Here is a 24,706-nt window from a genome sequence, read left to right as displayed (position 1 = left end):
AAAATGTATTAAAATGACATGTGATTTTTTTTTTACTCAAACAATGCTTCTCAAAAAAGTAAATGAAATACTATTAGATCCATAGTGTAATCAAATTGATTATGTGATATCTGACTCATTTTATTTTTAAAGAACATGGTGTGTAAAATGTAATGGTAAAAAGTTTTTATTTTAACATTCAGTGATATTTTTATATTGATTAATATTTAACAATTTTTATTTAGGATACTTGGCAGCTTCATATTTCCTTCATCCAAAACATGAATTAGTAATATTGCTGATCAACACTATGCAGAAGGTATACCTATTTTCTACTTCACAGCATTGGCTAATAAGTATAAATGTAACTCTTATAATTTATGTTCCAATGCTAATATTTCACTTTTTAATTAACTTGTGGGCACCATTTTGAACTTTATTTTTTATATTTTTTTGTAAGTGTTAATGTTATCTACAGGTAAAGGCTTTATCACAGAAAACAAGTAACTTACAATTAGAGAACTTGTGCTCCCTGCTCACTATTGCTTAGCAATCCTTACAATTGTGAATAATCCTATTTAGATTGCTCAAATATTGTTTCTAGATACTACAAGATTGTAGTCCCCCTACAACCCCCATCAAATTCTTACTTTCTTATCAACTTATTCTATGTTTAGTAATATATGATGTAATTTCAATTAAATTTGTAGCCATATTTAATTCATAGTCTTTATCACAGCCCTGTGTTTTTGTGTAAGATTTTTTCAACAAAATTTATGGCCCTTCTAAGGCAGCATTGACTCAGTGGTTCTAACTCTGTTTGGAACTCCATAGCAGCTGTAGGGGTTGGTTTAGCACCCCCAATAATTATTTGCAAAATATTATTTTGGAAAATGTCGAGCTTGTCCCTAACAGAATCTGAGGCAGTTATCAAAACTGCATTTCCATAAGTTCAGGTGTTCAGGACGTTTAAGGCCTGTTGAAGTACACTCTCTACGCCAGTAAAGTCAGATCCCATTGCACTTATTAGCATCAACAAACAATAAGATATTTACACCCGGAACAAATCCTGGAATATTTTATCATTTTTCATTATATAGAAAAGAAAAAAGCTTACTACCACTTTTTTTTGGTTAACCATGTTTGGTTTGACTCGAATGTGACACAGCGTGACCATATTTTAAACTTATAAATCAATTATCTAGGAAATTTTATAAGTTGCAAGAAATGCCACAGGAAATTAGTCTTTTGAGCAATCCAGCTCTTTGAACTTTATCCAATTCATTTTAAATCTACAAATACTGCAAGAGTTTTTTGCTTTCCAGGGCTGTGGAGTCGGAGTCGCACTGGTTTTGGGGTAAAGAAGTTAGAGTCGTTCGAAAACATGCCGACTTCGACTCTGGTTTTTTTTTTTTTTTTACTTTCTTCTATATCTAATAAATAGAAGAAAGTATTGGATTTGTGCAAATTTTCGAATTTCGACGGATTCGAACGTTTTGAGGTGTTCTGAATCCATTTCGACTATTTTTGGAAAATGTCTGTCTGTCTGTGTGTGTTTCACGTCTGTGTGTGACCAGTTTTTTGTGGCCACTCTACAGCAAAAACTACCGCATGAAATCGAACGAAATTTGGTACACATATGTGCCGCTATGTGAACTTGTGCCCATTGGTTTTTGGCGCAAATTCCTCCAAGGGGAGTGGAGCAATGAAACGTTTTTTGAGTTACGCGTGCTTGCTATTCCTCAGGAAGTAACTGGCAGAATCAAACAAAATTTGGTCCATATGTTGCCATTAACAGGAACAGGTGCTGATTCAATTTTGGTGTCAATAACTCAAACGGGGGTTGAGCTATAGAACGTTTTTTGTTGTCAATTGTGACTGCTGTATCTCAAGAAATAATGAATGGAATGAAAGAAAAATTTATCGGCAAGTAGCCCTTAGTGGGTATAAAAGCTGATTTTATTTTGGTGTCAACAGCTAAAAAGGGGGTAGCGCAATCACCCATTCTTTTTTTCCATTGTGAGTGCCCTATCTCAAGAAGTAATGCTACGTTCTGGTTGAAATTTGGAATATATGTGAATCCATATGTAAACAGGCTTCGGTTCAACTTTGATGCCAATCGCTCTAAGAGGTGTTGATTTTTTTTTTTTTTTTGCGAATAAAAATAGCTTCATTAATGCAACAATAAGAAAGATAAATCGTAATAGATTGTCGTCTGTGTATTTCTCGTGATTTTAATTGTATGGAAATGATCGGAAATATTATCTCAATGATTTAAAATTTTTAACTGTTGCCATCTTATGTTTGTTAACAAATAAAATATTTGTAATTAATTCAAGCAAGGCTTTTAAATTAACTTTCAATTTTCGCTCTTTGCTTTGCTTTTGCAATAATTCAGACATTGGGATGGTCGTCAAGTTTTTGCATGTGTAATTTTGTTTTTGTTGGGAATATTGCTTCCTCATCAAGCATGGGGAGGGATCAGGAAAAAAAGAAAGAAAAATATAGAAGAAAGTTTTGCGATGGCCACAACATACTAGTTTTAATTTTCATTGACTCTCCTTGCATTTTCAAAAAAAAAATTGACTAATTTGATTACATGCTACTAATAAGAAAATGCTTGTCATTGTGGCAACCAGCTGGCTTGATTGTTTAGCGAGCTTTCTGTAACAGCTACTACCTATGTCGTCTCCTAGTTTGCTTATTTTTTTCACTTTATTTAAGTGATAGCAGCTGTCAGCAAACAGTATTATTGCCTAACATTTCCTAAGTAATCACTTTCAAGTAAAAATGATAATATATTTTTACCTCTATTTCAGTTATAAAATAGTAAAAGGAATGTATGAATCACTTGAGCGAGTCTAAAAACTTCTAAGGGTGCTTGGTAAATTCAAATATCTGTTGGCTGCACCTGAAAGTTCAAATTCAAAAGATACAATAAAATATTTGTTTTTTTTTAAATCTAAAGACTTTATCTAAGAAAGCTTGGTTATCACTAAAAAGTTCAAAATAAAATCAGTGCATGATTTCTTAGTTACAACACTCAATAATTGTAGTTAATCCTAAAATCTTCTTATTAAGGTTAATTCTAAAGCTGCCAATAAAACTAAAATTAAAAATTGAGCCAAGAAGTGTAGCTATAGTAAAAGCTATTCGTACAAAGCTGTATACCGCCGCATTTTGGGTAAAATTTGCTCCACGTGTACATGTACCTGACCTCTCCCCTCAATATAGTGCAATATTTTTGTTGAAATTTTTAAGATGGAATTTAGGGGGATACTATTGGGGAAATTTTTCAAAGTTAGAAGTATTTCAATTTTTATAAACTCGGAGATTAAGTTGAGGTGGTACCCACCAGATGGGTGTCACCCCGAAGGGGGGGGGGCGACCGCCCCCTGTCAAGAAAAGATTTTTGACTATATATATATATATATATATATATATATATATATATATATATATATATATATATATATATAAGCAAAAAAAAAAATCTCTCAAGTTACAGCTTTCAAAAATTGGAAGCACAGGATTTGATCAACATCTGTTCGTTAAACATTAAAAGAGAGCAAATTAATCCTATTCATTTTTTTAATGGAATTTTTAAGTTATCTCAATTTAGAAATCACAACTATTGGAAAATTTGATTTTTCAAATTCAGTTTCTAACGTTGTATACATTAGGTTTACAATAAAATACAACATTAAAATTTCATAAAAAGGAATTAATATTTCAATATCTGTTTGGGGGTTCCCCCCCCCCCTTCCCATGAGGAAGGGAGATTTGGAAAAGTAAATAAAAAAATAATAAAAAAGCCGGAGTTGGGGTTGGAGTCGGGTGTTTCAAAATCGGAGTCAGCAATTTTTCTTGCGACTCCACAACCCTGTTGCTTTCTCTGAAAGCCATCCTTTACCTCTCAAAAATAAGCACACAATTTGCTCTGCTGTGCATCTATGTCTACAAAAACCCACCTGCCTTTCAGAAATTACCTCTATTTTGTCTTGTACAAACGGTAATCTATTAACAATCAATCTCTCGGTTAACTTACGCATGAAGTTTGTAAGAGAGATTGGATGATAAATCCATATTTTCTACAGGTTTGTTAGGTCTAAGAATTGGTACTATCATATACTTTCTCAAAGCACTCAGCAAGATGCCAACAAACCAATTTTGCAGAATCTCCAAGGTTTATAAGGAACTCAGGAACTTCTTTTACCTTTCATTTAGTTCAACTCGTTTATACCGAAAACAGCATTAAAAGGTTGTTCAAAATCTGATGAGTTATTGCCCTGTACTAATTTCAGTTCCTTTTTTAAAAATTTTAGTTGCGGGCCTGCGATTGTTTACTTTAGCATAGTGCCCACAAAAAGCATTTAAGATGTCTTTATCTGTGTTCAGTTCTTTAGAACCCTTTTTAATAGATTATTTTCTTCTAATTTTTTGATTGTTCATCTGAGACAAATATTTATGAGCCCTTATGCTATCTCTTCTGAAGTAAAATTTTTCCAGGAAGCTTTTATGTGAAGAACACTTCAATAACTGATCTTTTAAAAATAGCCTGTGCTTTATGTAAAACATGCAAATTTGACATTAAAAGAATTCGTTTTTTCCCCCTCAATTCCAAATGTCTTTTGAAAAACACACTTGGCTAAATTTTTGTGGAATATTTTCAATTTTCAATGCATGAAACACACAAATAGAAGCATAAAGATATCTCTATGAAAGATGTATATGTTGTTATATGAGGCATTCAGAGCTTAAGTGGATCAAGTCTATAAAGTATAATTTAGATATAATTAAGGTGAAAGTTTTTTGCACTTGAATCCCAAAAGGATTTAGAGGATAATTTTCCTTTTATGCTGTAGTGTGATTAAACAGTGGCTTTGGCCTGATTTCAAATCTAATATTTTTTCTTTGTACTTAGTTTTACTTTGATTAAAGAATCCTGTTGCATGTTTACTTAAATTATTGTCATAGTTTTAATATAACGTTATTTGTTGTCAAACTAACCTTAGACAAAATGAATGAATTTATCTTGCAGTTTAATAATTTTGTTTTTTAGGATTTGTGCAGCTCAAATTATGTTGAAGTTCTTTTAGCACTAACGTCTGTTTGTCATCTCATAAGTACTGATACTGTTCACAATGTGCTATATCTTGTAGAAGAAAAACTTAACCACAGAAAGTAAGTTGATATCACATTTTCCTTTTTATTGTGAGATGCTCGGCAGTTACTTGAGTATTTAATTTCAGATCATCTGTCCGAAAATTAGCCATCCTTGCCTTAGGTCACTGCCTTCAAATAGCCAATAACCAAAGTTCTTACCAAATGTCTTTGCCAAAGTTAGAAAAAGCCTTGACAGATCCTGAGCTAGAAGTAGTTTCAGTTGCAGTTCGTACTATATATAATATAATCCAGGTAAGTGTTTTTACACACTTAGCAACTTTAATGAATTAGGCATAAAATTTACACATTTTAGCTTATTAGACGTTTGCTGTGACGACAGTGGGAGAAAAGAATGTTTCTTTATGCTTGGAATGACATCATCCCCAATGGGAGAACTGCAAAACATTCAAAAGCATGGAACATGATCTTTTTCTGTATTTGAAACATATTTAAAAAAAAAGAAAGAAAAACTATCTTTTATAGTTTAATGTAATTAAAAAAAGTATAACCAGCTTTTTTGTTGCATTTAAGCAAAAAAATATTGCTGTCCAATGAGGTGGTTTTATGATACAGCAGGATTTAGATTGTGGCAAAAATATCACAAGTAGGACACTGTTCAAATAACAGATAGAATGTTTGAAATGTTCTACACTCAAACTTATCTTTCACGCAACTTAATTTAATCTGCTACGTCTTGGTATTATTGCATAGGATATCGCACAATCTCACCCTATGCTTTCAAAGTCGCCTCATTCCTCAAAACTTTTCAGAAATCTTTTAATTTCATAATAAGGCACTTAGATGGTGTGTGTGTAATTATTGCTTATGTTTTCTTTTTTTAGAAACTTCCAACTGACTCTTCTTATTTAATAAACTCCTTATTAGAGCTTCAAGAACAAATATTACTACGAAGGATTCCATCTGCAATGAATTATTGTGATATTCCTGCACCATGGTTACAGATTGATATCTTGAAGTTGCTGTCATTCCTTTGTAAGAGCATAGAGTTAGTATTTTTAGTAAACAATTATTACTATTCATTTAATTGCATTTGAGTAGAAGCAGAAGTTCTTATGACTGTTAAGTTGTTGTATAAAACTCCAAAATTATGTAATTGATGTGTCTTGGTCCATCATAACTACAATTAGCTCAATTAGCTGTGTCAAACTCACAATGCAAAACTTATTTTTAAAGGAAAGTTTTAGCTACCACTTAGGTTGGGTTCAAAATTGCCCTAGTTCTCCCAAATCTCTCTAATTTTTTAAAAACTGTTCTAATATCTTGTTGAACATTTTTCTGCATATCCTAAACTTTTCATTATTTTTCAAAAAAAATTTTCATAAAAAGAGAAAGTTCTACTTATATCTATTTAAACTTTTCCCATTGCTTATTGTTTACATCTGCAATTGAGACTGAAGCGCATGCACAGTTGAGTATGGTAAAATTCACTTTTTGTCAAGAGCTGCGTTTGATAAGATGTTCCTCTGGTGTACTTACCACCAGGAACGGAGTGTGTGAAACACTAAACGGTAGACTGAAAAAATTTACATTTTTTTTTTGTTGTGAGTGCCCAATTAACTTTTAATCTACTTTTTGAAATTAATTGTAGCAATTTTGTATTGTTTTATTAATCTTCTTTAGTATTTTTTTAATGAAAACAATAAGGCTGTTTTAGAGTCTTCACCCTAAAAATTATGGTGTAGAAAAAAGTGTTGGTATATGAGACTTGTTGCTTTATTATAGGTATACTATGAAATAAAAAATAAAGTTTTAAAAGTAATATTATTGCTTTAAACAATTCTTGTATTAATAAGAAAGAAAAAAGAAAGAATGTACCCATAAATTTAAAAGCGAAAGATGTTTTTGAAAATGCAAATCAAGTGATTTAGTTGAAGTTTAAATGCAAATTCTAAAACATATACACTCATTCAGGGTAATTTTGATCCAGTTTTTCTCTACTTTTAACTGCCCCACGCCTATTCAAATAGGGTTGTTGCAATTATTGACATAAAACGAAACAAAACCTTCTTACCCGGAATTAAGAAATATTTATTATTAAAGCCATTTAAAATGAATTACTAACCTGTCTCAAAGTTAGCCTGACACTTAGGGTAACTTTCAGCCATGTGGGAAATGTATTTAAACATAAATTTTTCAAAAATGTATTGTAGTTGCAAGACTTGAAATCACAAATTTATGATCCATCCACTTTCAAAAACTTACCATTTTTGTTCTCTAGCATCACAAGTTTAGCGAGTGAACACATGTAAACTTGAAACAGAAAGCCTTTTGTTCCATTTAGAATATTTCCTCAAAAACTGTTGGGGGGAAGGGGGAGGGCACAACATACTTTTTTCTTTGTCTCATAATCAGCTGCTTGAAAATTTTAAAATTTTTATTGGAATAACTTATTTTATTTATTAGTTTGTATTTTTTTACTTATTTTTGTTTTTACATATATTAAAATTTGTTTCTTTTTCTCCCCCCAACAGAAAGTAGGCTATTAAAACGGAACAACTGTCTAATTTTAAGCAAATTTTATGCTTAAAAAGATGCAAATGTGACAATATTTCTTAATATTTGAGGCTCCATGATATTTATGGCATCATACATCCAAGTTGTTACATGTCAATTATGACAGCATCATTATTTGAGGTGCCGCATGCGGCTAGTATATACAGTGAAATTCCGTTACAGCCCAATGCAACAGAATATCCATTTCAATGAAATAAATTTTCAATCACAATTCAATATCCATTTCATTGCTTTAATTCCATTACATCAAAATTCTCGTTAGAACAAAAAAATTTGCAGCCCCTTGAAGTTATTTCAATGGGATTTCACTGAATATGTTTTTTTTTTCCTTTTTTCTTAAAAACTTTCATCTGAATAATTCTGCAAAATTATTACACAAAGAACTTCTTTAAAAAATATATATTATGACATATTTCAGGGGTTCTCAGCCTTTCAGGATCTGCTCTCCTGTTTGAACACTGATGTGAGCTCACGCCCACACCACTATCATACCACCATATGAGATCAGTAAAAGAGTGCAATCAAAATTTTAAACTAGTTAGGATAGCTAAAGCTGGTAATTAAGCAAATATATGATAATGTGGTAAATAAAATAGAATTTGCACACATAACTTTATTTTAAACATAATCTTAATAGAAGGTACAAAAGTAAAGAACTGAATACAAATAAATTTGGTGAGGTTGGCCTGTTATATTAGTTACTTTCACAACATTAATCGAAGGATTACTACTGTTTGCTCTTTTTGCTCAATATTTGGATTTTATGCCAGCTAATGCTGCAAATACAGATTCACTGGAATATGTGGGTAAAACCTCAAATGCAACAATAATGTTGAAAACATTTACACATGACCTCAAAATTGAGTGAATTATAGCTTTAAAAACAAAAATTTTTTTTAGCAAATACATTCACGCCTTCCTTGAAATTCTTCTACCCCTCCCTAGGGGAACCAGGCCCCCTAGTTTGAGAACCCCTGGTATATATATTTATAAAGATTGTTTATGGTTACTGCATTTTAAAAAAAGATGTTTTCTAATCTTTTGTAGGCATTCTGAAAAAATAGCTCCTGTTTTGAAGAAAACATTGCAACAAGTTGGCTTAAACCACACTTTAGCTCATGGTAACTTTTTTTCCCTCTCAAAGCTAATCCTTTTTATCTTAAGACTCATTTATATCATTAGATTTATGTGCTCATATATATTCTTTTTAGCAATCATGTATCAAGTTGTTGAAACTGCAACATGTGTGCCAATGTGTCCTGAATTATCTGAATGTGTCTTGTCATCAGTTTCTATGTTTTTAAAATCAAAAGATGTGAATTTAAAATTTATAGGTAAATTTTATGTAAAAAAAATTGTTGAAATATTGTTTTATTAAAATTATAATTTCAAAAAAAAATATTGAAATTTAATTGAAAAACTTTTAACAGGTATTGAGTCTTTAGTTCTGATAATGAAGAAGCTAAAACCCAGTATTTCTCTTGAACAACAAGAAACTGTTATGGAATGTCTAAAACTTCCAGATGAAGTCCTACAGTTAAAGGTTTGAAATTTGTTTTTGTTAATACAAATACAAATACAAAAGTGACGACCAGCAACAGGCTCTGGGCCCAGCTAGACTGGTCCTAGTCAAATTACAATCCCCAGTGAAGATCAATGGCCCTCTTAAAACTGTCTACTCCTTTGCTCATTACCACCTCTTCCGGTAAGCTGTTCCAAGGTTCCACTACCCTGCTAAAATAATAATTTTTCCTAATATCCATGTTAGCCTGAGATTTAAATAGCTTAAAACTGACCCCTTGTCCTGTTTTCAGTGCTAAACTTTAGCCCCGTAACATCTTTCGTTTTAATAAATTTAAACAGCTGAATCATGTCCCCTCGGTCTCTTCTTTGCTCAAGACTACATTTTTAGCCTACTAAGCCTGGAATCATAATCTAAGTGGGAAAGTCCACTTATTAGCCTTGTAGCCCGCCTTTGAACCCTTTCCAATACATTAATGTCTTTCTTAAGATAAGGAGATCAAAACTGAACAGCATACTCCAAATGGGGTCTTACCAAACTTCTATATAAGGGCAGAAGAACTTCTTTAGATTTATTTGAAATAGATCTATTGATAAAGCATCTTATTGGCTTTGTTTGCTAGCAATGCTGCACTGTTGGCTAAACTTTAAATCCTGACTTATTAGGACCCCCAGATCAGTAACTTTGTCTGCCTGACTAATGACTGAACCTTGCAAATAATAACTTGTACACTTATTTCCATGCCCTAAATGTAGCACTTGACATTTCCCAACATTAACAGCCATACCCCATTTATCAGCCCACTCCGTAATATGATCTAGATCCTCTTGCAGCTGATTTGCTTGTTCTTCATTTTCTACAGTCCCCATAACTTTGACATCATCAGCAAAACAATTCATGTTCCCAGAAATATTTTTGTGAATATCGTTCATAAAGACAATGAACAAAACAGGTCCTAACACTGATCCTTGAGGAACCCCGCTTAAGACCTCACTCCAATTAGAATAATTTCCACTTACAACTACTCTTTGTTTCCTTCCGGTCAGCCAATTTTTTACCCAAATGAAAGTTTTCCCTCCTACTCCTATATCAGCTAATTAGCTAAGTAGAGCAACATGCGGTACCTTATCGAAAGCTTTTTGAAAATCAATGTAAACAACATCTACAGGCTTCTTATTGTCCAAATGATTTTGTATTTTGCTCAGATCTAATTCTTATTCAGGAAATTGTTGTGTTTAATTTAAGAAAAACTTAGGTACCTAAAACTTATTATTATGCAACCTTTAATGTGCCCTTTTCATTTTCCGAAATATAAATACGTTTCTTCTACGAAGTGGAGTTAAACCAATAATTAAATTATAGAACTTGCCAAAAGACCTTTTTGAGTAAAATGTTTTCTTTTTGAGCATTGATTAGTGCTGATTTATAACAAGTTTTTATAAGTAATCTAATGCAAGCCATTTTTGAGTTTTATAATTTGCATTCAGACTAAAAAATTGCTACTGGGAGGGGGGAGGAGGTCTCATGAGTTTTAATATGCTCTCCCAAAAAAAAAAAAAAAAACAATCTACCAAAGTATACATCTGCCAAATTTTTAACAGAAGTCTGAAAATCCCATTGGAAAAAAAAATGGTTTTTAAAAATTTCTTGTAAAATCTCAAAAGTAAAAACATTTTCGTAGTCAAAATTCGTTTTTTTTTTTGGAATTGAATGTTTATGGTGAATTGTTTTGTATTGTAGTTTGTATGATCCCTTTTTTTATCTGTTTAACAAATGATAGTTTTTTATTACTATATAGTTTTTCTTTTAAAAAGTTGCTACTTACTTTTTGCAAAAATCTCTGTGCAAGCAAATTTTTGTGAAGAAATCTGTTTGTGCAAAACTCTTCTTAATTTTCATTTTTCAATATTGGTAGCTATAACAAAGTTATATCTTATATTTCTTGCATTGAAGCTCAAAATTTTTACGCTATTGATAGAGAGAGAAAATGGTCCACAAAATTTGCTGAAATTAGTTTTCTTTTAAACGGTTAAATGCTTGATATATCTCTGCCTAACTTCTTTAATCTTCTCTGCAATAAAGTTTAATTTACATACATCTTGTCTTCATTTAATTTAAAATATTTAATCATTTGATTCCATCATAAAAATAAAATTATCCATGGTGCTATTTTATCATGTTATGCTTGTACCAGCTGTGAGAATTTAAAGAAATCAACGTTAATTGAAGATAGTGCTGAAGTTCATATATTGGGCCACAAGTGTCGCTGAAGGCTGATCATTCCAATGGCAATGCATTTGAATTACTGTAAATGCAATTTTCAGTGGTTAAAATGTACTAACAATGTTTTTCAAGTTTGGATTGTTGCCTCTTGTCCATCAAGTTTTGTAACCAAATAAGCATCAATTTTCTGCAATTATTATGAATGGTACAAGAATATTGCTGATCAAGTGGGTTCATGGATTATGATTATGAATTAATTTTATCATCTATTTTTAAAGTACAGTAGTATTTGTTAACATTTTTGAAGTAACAAGTTATATTTGCTAGTTATTTGAGGTGATTACTTTCAAAGAATTGTTAGTTTCAAATCTGTTGAAAGCTTTTAATGCAAGCAATTGTTAAATAGGTGAATGATATTACAGCTGTCCATAATTTTAGACCCTGGAACTTTTATATCAACTGGCTAATCCATCTAATGTGCAACCAATTTGTAAGAAAATGACGGAGTTTTTGATTTCTGTTGAAGACATAACTAGAAAAAAAGAGCTTGCTATTAGAATTCTTCATTTGGCATCAAAATATCCTTTTAAAACTAGTGATTGTTGTTAACCATTATTTTTAATAGCTGAATATTTAAATTTTTTCAGAACTTGTGCAAATTTTAGTGTGGATAATTTTCAATGAATATTTTTGTGGTCAAATGTATTCTTTTTTTTATTATTATTATGCATAAAATTTAGGTTAGTAACTAAAATTCTATAATCTGTTCAACTTCAAAGTTTACTTATCTATTATTTTGTACTCATATCAGGGGCGGATTCAGAAATCTTTGTAAGGAGGATCAAGTTTCAATGGCCAATGTTATACCTCCTATGCAAAAAAATATTAGTTAAGCAGGGATGCCTCCCCTCCAAGGGTGATGTGCACCCTCCTCCCGCAAATAGGAGCAAAAATTTGAAAGCAATTGCCCTTTCAAATCCCCACTCCTTAAATCTTTAGGGGCACAACATGCGCCATAAATCATATTCCGTTAAATTTTCATCAAAACTCTACAGTCATCTGACCCTTTGACCCTCCCCTGAATCCGCCCTTGACTATATCATTTTCATAAGTTAGTTATAACAATTTGGCCTATCTCTACTTGACATAAAAGGAGGAGAATTTCTATCTCCTTTTCACATCTTTTTTAAAAAGAAATTGTCATTTTAAAATTTAATAGTAATTTTAAACTTTGCATTATTGTTGAAAACATGTATTTCTTAACGTCTTTAAGTATACCGAGCGTCATGATTGGTACATATCAACTGTAAATAATATTTTTTCTGAAGCTGGAAATATTCTGCTGCCAAACCAAATTTTAGATGTGATAAACATAGTAGTTAAAGGTTTGTTACTATTCAAATATCTTTGTTCACACATATATAATTACTTTTTATTTGTTTGTTTTTTGTTTTAAATGTTTCATTTAAGAAAACTTGAAAGAGAAACACTTGATTCAAGTTCAAAGTTTCTTGTTAAGACAACTTTTCGTTACAAACATATTAGAGAGAAATACTCTTTCAGGTATAAAATTTAGTAATACTTTATTTATGATTTGAAATAACTCTACATATAAAGAAAATCTATCATATTTATGATTACAAAAAAAAATTCTTTTAACTGTTTTACAAGAAATCATTTGCTGTTTTGTAGATTGTTTTAGTATCACATTCAAGGGATATATACTTTTCTTTTACAGTAGTTGTATTAATATTTACCCCCTCCAAAAAAAGGGGGAAAAGGACCACATGTTTTTAAATATGTAATAGCAGAAAGATGTGCATATTGTCGGCACCATTCTAAACTAACGAATGTGAGAATTTGGCACTTTTCAGGAGAGCCGAAATAATAATTTTTTTCCACCTGCTGCATTTAGTTATTTAATAAAAATCCATCTAATAAAAATCTTCAGCCATAACACTTTTCTAAATGTAGCAACCCTTTGCTATATCAGTAAAAGAAATTTTTATTTTGATATAAATAAACTTTGTAACAACTTGTTCTCTTTAAGTCAAGGTGGATTGAAGCAATTTTAAATTATAACAACCATAAATTTTTTTTTACACAATTTCACTGTAAATGGTCAACACTATTATGCAATGATTTGCATCTTTATTTGACTCATCTGAAGCATTTGGAGTTTCACCGTTTAATAGTTTTAAACTATTTTTCCAGATTCTGCCTTGAAAGATGTTGTTAAAAAATTTTTCATGGACTTGATTGAAAAAGGAAATCTGTTGTCTTCTTGTTCTGTAAAACTTTTGTTGTCTGTAAGTATCCAAAACAAGTTTTCTAAATTGCTGTTATGGTTGTAGGTGCAACTACTGCGATACTCTACAAGCCATTTGAATATTTCAATTGCTAAAGCAAAAAAGAAAATTTATTAAAAAAAATATAGGAAATCTAACTTTTTATGAGAACTCTAGGTTCCCTAAATTATATTTAGGGAAATAATCTCCATTAAAAAATAATTTCAGCACGAAAAATTTGAAATATTTGCAACCAAAACTCAAGGAGATATTAGAGTTCAAAATTTTCTCACCACCAAAGAAATTTTCAAGTTTCTATATGTTTCTGATGTTGGGTCAAGCAGAACCAAGCTTAAATTCTATACAACAAGAACATCCTTGGCGTGTTCTGTTTTATTTCTGGAGCTTAACAACCACACACATATATTTAGACGCAACCTTGTGTTCTATTTATATTGGCTAAGAGTTGAGTTGTTGCATGACGCAATAAAAGAATGTAGCAAAACATATTTAGGAAATATATAACTGTTTTGATAGTAATTCATGAATTTTATTAAAGGGGAAAATATGTATAAAAGACTCCATTTCGAAATTTATAAAGAGTTTCAAATATATTACAGTATACATGTATAAGTATTGTTGTTTTTGTATAATCAAGATTACTTATTGTTTTCACTATACCTTTGGCTGCTGTTCATTCCTTTTAATTGCTTTGTGATTATTATGGAGTGAGGTTTATGATCCATTGCCATTGAATAATGAATGAAATCTGTGAAAACTAAATTGTCAAGAAAAAAAAATAGTATCTCTGGTAACAAATATTATTGTTGTCGTCTTCTTTTTTTTTTTGCATGTGAAAATGCTGTTTATTTTAATTCATGTATTTTTGTGCAATATTTCCAGGATTGGATGTTCTTTGTACCTGCTGTTATTTTTGTATCTTTTCGGAATATTATTTAACTTGAAATACTTAGATACAATACTTTGAATGATTACCCTTTAAATGATATCTAACTTAAGGATTTCTAACACCAAAGATATTGAAGTCACTTCATTTAGAATTTTATTAATCTTCTTTTTCCTGCTTTGAAATAGTTCAATTTTACGGTTATATATACGAATATTACGTTTTTTTAAACAGCATTTAATATTACCTTTGGACAGATTTCTTACTGCATAGATAGTCTTTTTGCAATTGGTTGCTGCATGTATTATGGCATAACATTTTATAATCTTGTGATTTATGAGTTTTTTTTTTTTTTTTTTAATTTTTTTCCAGGTACAACAATGTTTAGTTTAAAAGAAAAGTCTGGAAAGAGAATTGAAATTGATGCAAAATTATAACTTTTAGAAGCATGGGGAAATTGACTACAGAATATAGAGATTTAAAAAGAATTAAAAAAAAGTTTCAAAATTGCAATCCTTGATTAAGAAACTTATCAGAAACATAATTAATTTTTTTTAAAATATTTTTACTTGAAGTCAAAATTTTTATTTAGTACTTCAGTAGTGCATCTTCATAAGCTTTTTTTCTAAGTAGTAAAATTGCATGTGTTGTAAAAACTAAGAAAAAGTAGTTTTTCTTTGTTTTTTTTAGTAAAAATTTGCATTTAAGGGGAGAGTGGGGTACAATGAGACAGGGAAAATAATGAGACAACAACAATTTATTTTCTGTTTAGATATTGACCTCCTGGTTAAACGTTTTGAACGGCAAGCTGATATTCTGTGAACAGTATCATAGAAAAAAAGGCTCTTTCAAATCTAGTGTTTGAAAAATAACTATGTCACCACAATTTGACTCCATCAAACTAAATTATCTGCATTGTTTCCAAACAGTTGGAAACACTTTACATACTGGTGTTAATTATTCCTACATTAACCAATTAAGGGAAAATTTGCAGTTACTGCCTTTTACGTCCCCACGGCAGAATAATAATGACATTTTTGATAAAATATTGGTTAGTTAAACAGTTAATATCAAATTGTATTTTTATTATGATTTTGAATAATTTTTCAACAAATTTTCCGATTATTATCGAAATTTTAAACATAAGCATGAGATAGTGGAATGCTCACTGTTATTTAAATCTTAAATTTGGAGCAAAGTGCCTTCACAAGTATTTCTGTAGCAGTATTAGTGTTAACATATCTGTATATTTCCCCCCCCCCCAGGTGCTATCAACTCCTTCTGAGTTATTAAAATGCTGGCCATCAGTTATTCAAAACTCTGAGGAGGATTTGCAAAATTGGATTTTTACTTCATTTGTTGACATTTTTTTGAAAAGTAAAGAATTCTACACTACTTTTACGGAATTGTCTGAACACATAGAAATGAAATGTGAAAAGAGCAAAAAGGTATTGTTTTTATTCATACATATAAATTCTCTTTCAATCATATGTTTCGTTGACACTACATTTTCTTATGTAGCTTTGAATCATGCTTCTAACAAAATTATTTTTTATTTCACAGATGCTTTCTGAATTTGTTGAAGCCATTAATTACATTTCAACTTTCAAGAATTTTGATCCTGATATAAAGGTAAATTATTTTAAGGGATAACATTGTGAAATACTGTACTCATTCTTGAATATTACACAGTTTTCTAGTTAATTTATTTTATGTATTTATTTTAAATGCTAGGTGGATCCTACACTCACATTTTTAGACAGCTTTGTAATCGATAGTCTTGAAACTAATACAGCTTGTTATTTGCCACCTAGTTCTCGTTTACCTTTGTCGACAAATTATCGTAAGTTAGCCAATTGTTTTATATTATTTTCGCTTAAAAATTGTACCTTTTGTATTTTAACTGTTTTAATTATTTTCCTTTTTATATACAAGTGTTTCCATGAAATGTGATCGTTTTGGGACCCAATGATTTTGATAACAATAGCCGAAAGATCACAATAAACCAATCATGAAATGGAATAAACTTATCAATTTAACTCACATTGAGTTACAAAATAAAATTTAAGAAACAAATGTTTTATTTATGTATTGTAACTTACTCTTAAATCATAAAAACCATATATAAAAAAAAACACCAATTATTGAGTGCCCCCCACTTTTCAAAAGCTCACTTATAAATTGCTTTTAACTATGTTTTTTTAAAGTCATTGAAGCAGTGCTGTCAGGGCCGGATTTGGAAGTGTGGAGGCCCCGGGGTAACGAAGAAGTGGAGGCCCCTAATCAGGGTTCGTAAAGATCATCATATTTTCGAAAATATCCGATACTTTGATATATATCCGAATATTTTTATATATATGTATATATCCAATATTTTCGACTTGTGAAAGTTAGGATATTTTGTAAAAATTTGATTGTGGGGGTCCCTTTGTTGTGGAGACCCCTGGGCAGTAGTCCCACCTGCCCTCCCCTAAATCCGGCCCTGAGTGCTGTACTCAACACTTCAATATGTTCTTTTTTTTAGAATATTTCAATTTTTGGCGCAATAACGAGGCATTCTTCCCCTGACTCATCAGTTCCGTCCTCCATCTTTTTCCTATAACACTTTGGAAAACTTCAGATAATTTTAATTTGGAAGCTACAGGAGTATTTTGATCCATTTAGGACTTGAGCACATGAAGTATTGCATCTGAATTAGATTCTACCTGTTTTAGTTTCTTGGTTAACTTTTTTGAAAAATCTTGAGTAAGAGAAGCAGTTTCTAATCTAAATATTATTACAAATTCGAAAATTGATGATATTAAAAGGTATAATGATCACGTAAAGCAATAATTTTAACAAGGAAATAAATGAAGAAAATTGGGACTGAGCAGTTTTGATAACACTAAGCAATTTATAACATGAACCGCGATCGCATTAAGCCGGAGTAAACTGTATAACGATTGGTCAACATGGGAAATGGGCAAAATTTTAGAATTTGCTTTGGATACTTGTAAAGTCTGAAAAAGTTAAAGTTAAATTATCTGCAAAAATCGTACAAAATTAAAATATACTACAATATAAAACATAATCCATCAATTATACAAGCCTTTACTTGTGTGTTTTAGGTTTTAATGACTAGATCTTATGCATTTGTAAACACTGAAAATATGGAAATTCAGCTTTGAGGTGATGAAGAAAATTCTCATTTCCTGACTTTGAAACATTAGTGTAATTACATGTACTTGGGTGTGGTTTTTTCAGCTTTTTGATACAATTTACATTTAGTACATAACATTTACTCCCCCGTGATGGAAAAATTCGAAATGAAGGGCTTGCACTCCCTGTCTTCAGCCACTCTTGATTATATGGTCAATTTTATTACATGCTGTATGGTTTCTTCGGACTGTTCATGCTGTGCTTCCTACTTTCCCTTTTATTTTGCTTATAAGATGCTTTTCTTTCCTTAATTTGAAACTTTTCAATAAATTTCCGAGCATTATGAGCAAAATATAGGGGGTTTTTTTAGTGAAGATTAAACTTGGTTCTTTTTCTTTCATACAAAGTACAAAGCAAAATGTGACACATTTTGTGTGCATGTGAGAGATATACATTTTGCACACACTTAAGTTAAGCACAGGAGAACATGTTGTGAACATACATGCTTTTTAGTAGCAACGTGATACCAAACAAACCTTCCAGCATCACACTCGTTGACCGACATTTAACACCATCTTTCCTTTTATAAAACTAAAATGTTAATACTTATTTCCAAAAAAAAGGTATATTTTCCCCCTCAACTTTTTTTTGTTTCGTTCATACTGTCGGCCCCTCTCAATCAAATATCGTCGGTTCCAAGAAATATTATTCCATTAAGCGGGGTATTTGAATAAGCAGGTAAATTTTATTTACCTGAAAAACTTGACAATATTTGTCTTAAAACTTAATATGTGCATAATATTAAATAAATAGCTCTTTGAAAGAAACAGGAATTGATGTTATTTCTAAAAAGTTTTTGAAATAAGCGAAATGAACAACAAAATAGTCCAATAATTGGTGAGTTAAGAAATCTTTGTTTTGGGCACCTTTTTTCAGTGTATTATTTTTGAAAAATTCCATAATAGGGGATTGCTTGCTCAAGGTATTTTGGGAACACTTTTCTGACTCCTTTTTTCCCCTTCCTTATCTACCGTATCTTATATTTAATACTTATTGATTTATCATCGTCCCTAAAATGTGTATATCTTATTTAGCTGTTGACTGTACTATGGTTTTTTTTTAATTGGCAAAGAAAAAAGAAATTTGATAGAATAGTGGGAACATTTTGATGGAACATGAATGTTGTTTTTCTCCCCCGTTGCTGGCGATAAATATTACTTCATATTTTAAGGTCAATAATTGTTATTACTTATCTTTTTTCGAATATTCAAAGTTTCTCTCAGCAAACATTTTAGCCAAAGCTGAATTATTTTATTCGATTATCAGGGGAAATTATGCAATTAAGCGGGGAACATTAACATTGCGTCTATGAGGAAACATTCAGTTCCAAGAAGTTTTATTTGTATAAGTGAGGCATTCGTTTATCCGTTACCTTGTACCGTAAGCTTGTAATTATTATTAATTATCCGATTTGACAATAACACCTGTGAAGTAAAATGCACATTTTCATTGCATCATTAACTAGGGTAACGGCACCACAAACAGACATGCTTGAAACATTGGTTAACTGAATTTTCTAAGCTTTTTAATGAATTTAGACTTTTTAAACTATTTTTCTCTCATGCAGCTAAATCTCATCTGACATTTGGCTGCTTCTGGATCCTCTGAATTAGTTAATTTTATTTTTATTTACTCAATTTCGAAAAAAGATCCAAACCCCAGTAACAGACACCGAAAAATCTGGTGATACACAGTAACAGATAGGATGAGGAAAGGAAAAGTATTGGGCAAAATTTCCTTTTTCTCTTCAAAATGTGCAAAAGTTCTTTATTTTTAGAACTAAAACCTTATTACATTCAAATGAACATGAAACACCAGCTGACCTCGTGGCGGCTGTTCATAACCACCACTGCCTTGTAAATACCAGCTGTCTCACAAAATTTACTCTGATGATGCTAGACGGTTGCACCTTACGCATAGGCCACAGCAACATCAGTTTTATCTGCCTAAAATTCTTATTTAAATCCAAACTTATGACTGTATGTTACTGGACACTTGTCTGTTACTGGTGGTGCCGTTACCCTAGTTAGAATTTACTTTTCCAAAGTTTTACATTGTTTTTTAAAATGTGTGAAAAATATTTTTTGATATTTGAAGTCAAACTTCGTTTTTTGAGTAGGTAAAAAATTTCAAAACTATTTTGAAAACTAATGTTCCCCTTTAATACCACTGTACTAACAATAAAATTTATATTTTGTTAGTGTTTGAAATATTTATAAAATTTTGGAATTTTTGTGTAACATTAGAGTTTCACGGAATTTTGGTAATGTTTTGGGTTTAAAAAAAATAATGCATACAAAATTAATTTCCAGCTTTTAAAATGTGGAAATTCTCAAAAAGTTGAAAAAGTCCAATAACATTGCTTTTTTCTTCACAAAAAAATTGAAACTCTCTCAACACATTAAGCTTGGAAAGAGAGAGAGAGAGAGGTATTCCACATAAAAATGAATTTTAATCCCATCAAAAAATATTTAGGATGTATAACGGAATTTTTTTAAATTTTTCTAGGTGTTTCAAATTTTATACTTTAAAAAACTGTGTTGTAATTAAATGAAACATAAAATACTGTTACTAGTAATGATCTCTTTATTTGTACTTTCATTAAAAGAATTCAATTGTATTGCAGTTTTTTTGCAGCGTTTAAAAATAAATATCAATAGGTTTAAATAAACCATTTGCATTATAAAAATTAATGCATTTTGTACATTACATGCACATTTTGTTGAAAATTCGGAACGGCTCAGAATAGAATAGAAACAGGTTTGCTTTTTGTTTTATTTTATTCTCATGCAAATAATTAACAGTAAATTCGTTGAGATTAGAGTTTTTATTGACTTGTTCAATGACTTTTCAGATATTTAGTGTTGCCATAAGCATCGTCTTAAGGAAAGTAATATACTTAAAGTATCCAGATTAGATAATTGCAATGTAGCTCAGAAGATTTTAAAACTAATTTACCACTTATGAATTTCAATTCATAAAATTTCATTACATTTCATCAAACTTATCAAGATGCTTAAAGTAAAACAATTCTGATTTAATATTACATCTGTATTTCCCCCCAGCTGCCATAGAATATGAGAATAACATTCTTCCTGCACCTGGCAGTGACACTTATACACAGAATTCTGAAAACAGTTCTTGTCCTAAGTCGCCTGTATATAATGCTTTTGGTTCTCCGAGTTTGTCATTTCACAGCCTGTAAGTATGCATAGTTCTGAACTAAATATAACACTGTCATGCATTCATTTTGGAGGAATTTTCAAATAAAATATAAAATTTTTCAAATTTATTCTAGTCAATTGTTTCAATGATTTAGAATTTTGTATAAAAAAGTAGAAAATTTCATTCATTAATAACTCCCACACCATCCGACAATCCTAAAGCTTCATGCTAAAAGGTCAGAAGTTGTTGGAGAAAAAAACTCAAATTGCTTTCCATGTTGCAAGTGAAACATCTGCTAGCAATCAGTATATGAATTCAAAAAATATTTACATTTTCAATAACAGTTGTAAAAACTTGCTTCCTATATTCTGACTGAAATGAAAATATTTTTGCATTTTCCTAACCCTCATTAATATTATAATTGTTAAAGTATCTTTCTTTGTTGCCTTTTCATGCCTTAAATACTCAACCAATCAGCATAAAATTTTGTATACCCATTCTCAGGTGCAAGGGTGAACATTTCATATTTTTTCGATTTCTGCAGCATGTCAAATTCCTTAAAAAGCTGCACAAGATGAACTGTACCTGAAGTTTGAGGGATAATTAGAACACCCCCTAATTTTTCGTTTTAAGTTGTTTCCACACTCCAAACAAGGCCTAACATGATTTTTAAAGGCAGTATACGTTGAATCTCAGCCAAATTTGGCAGGAGGGTTTTTTTGCTCCCGGGAAGAGTTGTAGGAAAGTTTTCAAATGCTAAAAAAGTTTCGAACAGTTTGAATTTTAAGTTTAGTACCTGAAAATTGTACTAATGGCTCTTTTTACACGAAATAATTATCTGATCGGTTCAATTTTAGTTTCATTCGAAAGCCTACAAAAAATACCCCTTTGGAAGATTTCTTTCTTCGTATTTGAAACCACCTAGGTCCTAAAATCACGAAGAGAAAAGTTACACGCATTTTTAAGTGAGGAGAAATCAATTTTTAATTGGAAATTTATCCCCGACGCAAGCTCAGTGTTAATTAGCGTGAACAAAATCATTGAGAAGAAAAACATGTTGCCATTTTTTTCTTGAGTGTGAACAAATAAAATTCTTGCTTTTGCTTTGAAGCTTTTCCTGTAATTTTTTCCTGACTTGAAAACGTTTCCCCTTTTGGTTATTTTTTTGTGATTTACTTTTTTGTACTGCTAGCAGAAGATAATAAAAGAATTCAGTAGTATTAAATGGAGACGTTTACTATTTACTTGAATCTAATTGGAACTTTTAGATTTGCTGTTAGCATTGTTTAAGAATGGTTGATGCTAATATGTGTCGTTACTCTAATGGAGTCTTTTAGAGAACTTGTTCTAAGGGGAATTTTTTTGCAGCTATTGTTACAATTCTGATAGGAATTAAAAGAAAGATTGTCAATGTTATTTTGATTTTTTTTTTTTTTCATTATCAAAGGGGTTTTTAGAGCTATTTTGTTTATCCAGATAGTCTTGGAGGGACTGTTGATGTTATTTGAAAACTGTAACCCCAACTCTAACAGGGATATTTAGAAATCCTTATCATAACAAAGAATTTTAAGGAATGCTTTTCTTTTTCTAATGGAGAGTTCGAAAGACTAATGGGAATTTTTATGGGGTTGTTGTCCCTACTCTGATTATGATCTTTAAGGACTGTTGTCCTAACACAATAAAGGAATTTTAGACACTAATGTCGAGATTGTACTAGAGATTTCAGAGGACTGTTGTCCTAATTTTAATGAAGGTTCAAAGAGTCTGTTGAGGCTATTGTGGGACTGTTGTCTTAATTCAAATGAGCCTTTTATGTATATCTATCCTTGCTCATTTGAGTACTTTGATTTTTAGAAGAATGTAAACTTTATTTACAAAGTTTTCTCATTCGAATAGGAATATTTAGAGAGTAAGGCTCAAATTTTAACAGGATTTTTAAAAACTGTTGCAGTTATTCGGACGGGATATTTTACTCTATGTTTTTTCTCTTATTTAACAGATTGTTGAACATGCGTCACTTGACATAACCTGTATTTTCAAATAGGCCGTGCAACACTGGGCGATGCAGCTAATTAGATAAATTTAAACACAATGAATGATCGTAGTTAAAGCTAAACAAAACATATATTTAAAAAATAACTTGAGGCTCCAGGTCAAAAAAAAAAAAAAAAAAAATTCGTTGCAGGGGGCCCAAAAATTATAGATTTGGGCCTAGCAAAACATGTCTACAGAAAAATGATCATCTGGTTTTCAATCATTTTGACTGTTTTGCATTCTGTTCGATTTTTATTTCTGAAATATAACAAAAATTACTTCCTACAATTGAAACACCCTTTTTTTTTTGTGTGTGAAGCATTTTTTTTCTCCTAAAAACAATTTTTCATATAAAGCAAAAGAGGGCACAGATAATATTTCAATAGCTTAATTCTTATTATAGTTATTAAAATTTTCACATTTCAGTGCCAGTGAAAAGGAATATTCTGCTCCATCTACATCCAAAAATTCGTCCATGTGGACAAAAGAGGGTCGTACAAATGTATCAGATGAAGATAATTATTCCATTATTAGTGACACAGTTAACTCTAAAGTATGTTTCTTTTTAATGTGTTTTATTATTTTTCTTTTTTTTGCTCAGATTCATGAAAGATGTTTATATATTTGCTTTCTAGGAATCAGAAGCAGAAGATGATCTGCATGAGCTTTTTGCTGGAATATCTTAACGAATTTATTACTAATATGTTTAATCTGTTTAAATATTTTCAATCATCAATCCTGCATGTAAAAAAATCTGTAAATAAAAAGTTTTGAAATAAATTACTTACTTCCTTCATATATTTTGTGTAAATAACTCTATGCGTTAAATTTCTGTTTATGCATAGTAGATCTATTACTGTAGTAATGGGGTGTTGATTGGTAACTTTATAGTGACAAAAATCTATAACTGTATTGTTGAAAATAAAATTGTCTTCATTACACTCAAGAGGAGAGGGACTTAACTAAAGTACCTGCCAAAATTTTAACAGACTGATTGCATTTATAGTAATCTAATTAAAAAAGATAATGAAATAAGAAATTAGATTGTAATTTAAAAAAAATAAAGATAATGAAATAAGAAATTAGATTGTAATTTAAAAAAAAATTTTTTTTTTTTTTTTTGTTAATTGCGGAATGAATATTGTACTAGTTTAATCTATATTAGTTTTATATTTAATTGCAAAAAAATACTAAATTAATTTTGCAATTTGTATTCAATGATGTTATAGTAACAGAGATTACTATGAGCTTAAAATATTTCTTTTAAGTATTAAGAGGAAGAGTAACAACAAAAGTTGCTATTCGTGCCACCTTTCTTTTCAAAAACAATGTATGTTCTTTCTTTGGTCTGGATGAAACAACTTTCCATGAAGTTACACTTTGCAAGTTTCTTTTCTTTGGATGATGGTGCATTAATTTAAATTTTTTAGACCATAAAATTTAGTAGAATATTTTCAAGGTTATTTTTCGTACCTTATGAAATTTCTGAAAAAAGTTATTTTAGTTAACTCTCTTCGGCACTTATCAGTGTTTTCTCATTTGTGTTTGCCCTTTTGGCGAAGTTAACTTGCTAATCAAGTTTTAAAGTTATGTTACAATAATACAGTTTTAAAAATTAGCTCGTTTTGGAGTGCATGTAAATCAGTATTATAGCTCAATAGACATAAAAAATAGTGAACATAAGGCTTA

The 24,706-nt window shown here is 30.6% G+C and overlaps 1 protein-coding gene across 1 annotated transcript in view; it reads left to right on the top strand.

Moving 5' to 3' along the window:
• The window catches only part of LOC129222775 (AP-4 complex subunit epsilon-1-like), a 30,003-nt gene extending 6,203 nt beyond the window's left edge, over nt 1-23,800 (top strand). The window contains exons 4-20 of the mRNA XM_054857310.1: nt 225-298; nt 5,042-5,163; nt 5,232-5,397; nt 5,988-6,151; nt 8,728-8,801; nt 8,892-9,014; nt 9,111-9,223; nt 11,864-12,003; nt 12,698-12,810; nt 13,640-13,734; nt 15,886-16,068; nt 16,184-16,252; nt 16,355-16,463; nt 16,828-16,908; nt 20,884-21,019; nt 23,444-23,570; nt 23,653-23,800. Of these exons, the coding sequence (XP_054713285.1) occupies nt 225-298; nt 5,042-5,163; nt 5,232-5,397; nt 5,988-6,151; nt 8,728-8,801; nt 8,892-9,014; nt 9,111-9,223; nt 11,864-12,003; nt 12,698-12,810; nt 13,640-13,734; nt 15,886-16,068; nt 16,184-16,252; nt 16,355-16,463; nt 16,828-16,908; nt 20,884-21,019; nt 23,444-23,570; nt 23,653-23,703 (1,940 nt within the window). The 3' untranslated portion in view covers nt 23,704-23,800. The remainder of the gene's footprint in view (nt 1-224; nt 299-5,041; nt 5,164-5,231; nt 5,398-5,987; nt 6,152-8,727; nt 8,802-8,891; nt 9,015-9,110; nt 9,224-11,863; nt 12,004-12,697; nt 12,811-13,639; nt 13,735-15,885; nt 16,069-16,183; nt 16,253-16,354; nt 16,464-16,827; nt 16,909-20,883; nt 21,020-23,443; nt 23,571-23,652) is intronic.
• The last annotated feature ends 906 nt before the right edge of the window (nt 23,801-24,706 follow it).

The sequence above is a fragment of the Uloborus diversus genome, chromosome 5 (genome assembly GCF_026930045.1).
Source record: "Uloborus diversus isolate 005 chromosome 5, Udiv.v.3.1, whole genome shotgun sequence".
In the NCBI taxonomy this organism is placed as follows: domain Eukaryota; kingdom Metazoa; phylum Arthropoda; class Arachnida; order Araneae; family Uloboridae; genus Uloborus; species Uloborus diversus.
Note: the sequence above shows the minus strand (reverse complement) of the source record. Positions and strands in the feature narration are given on the sequence as shown.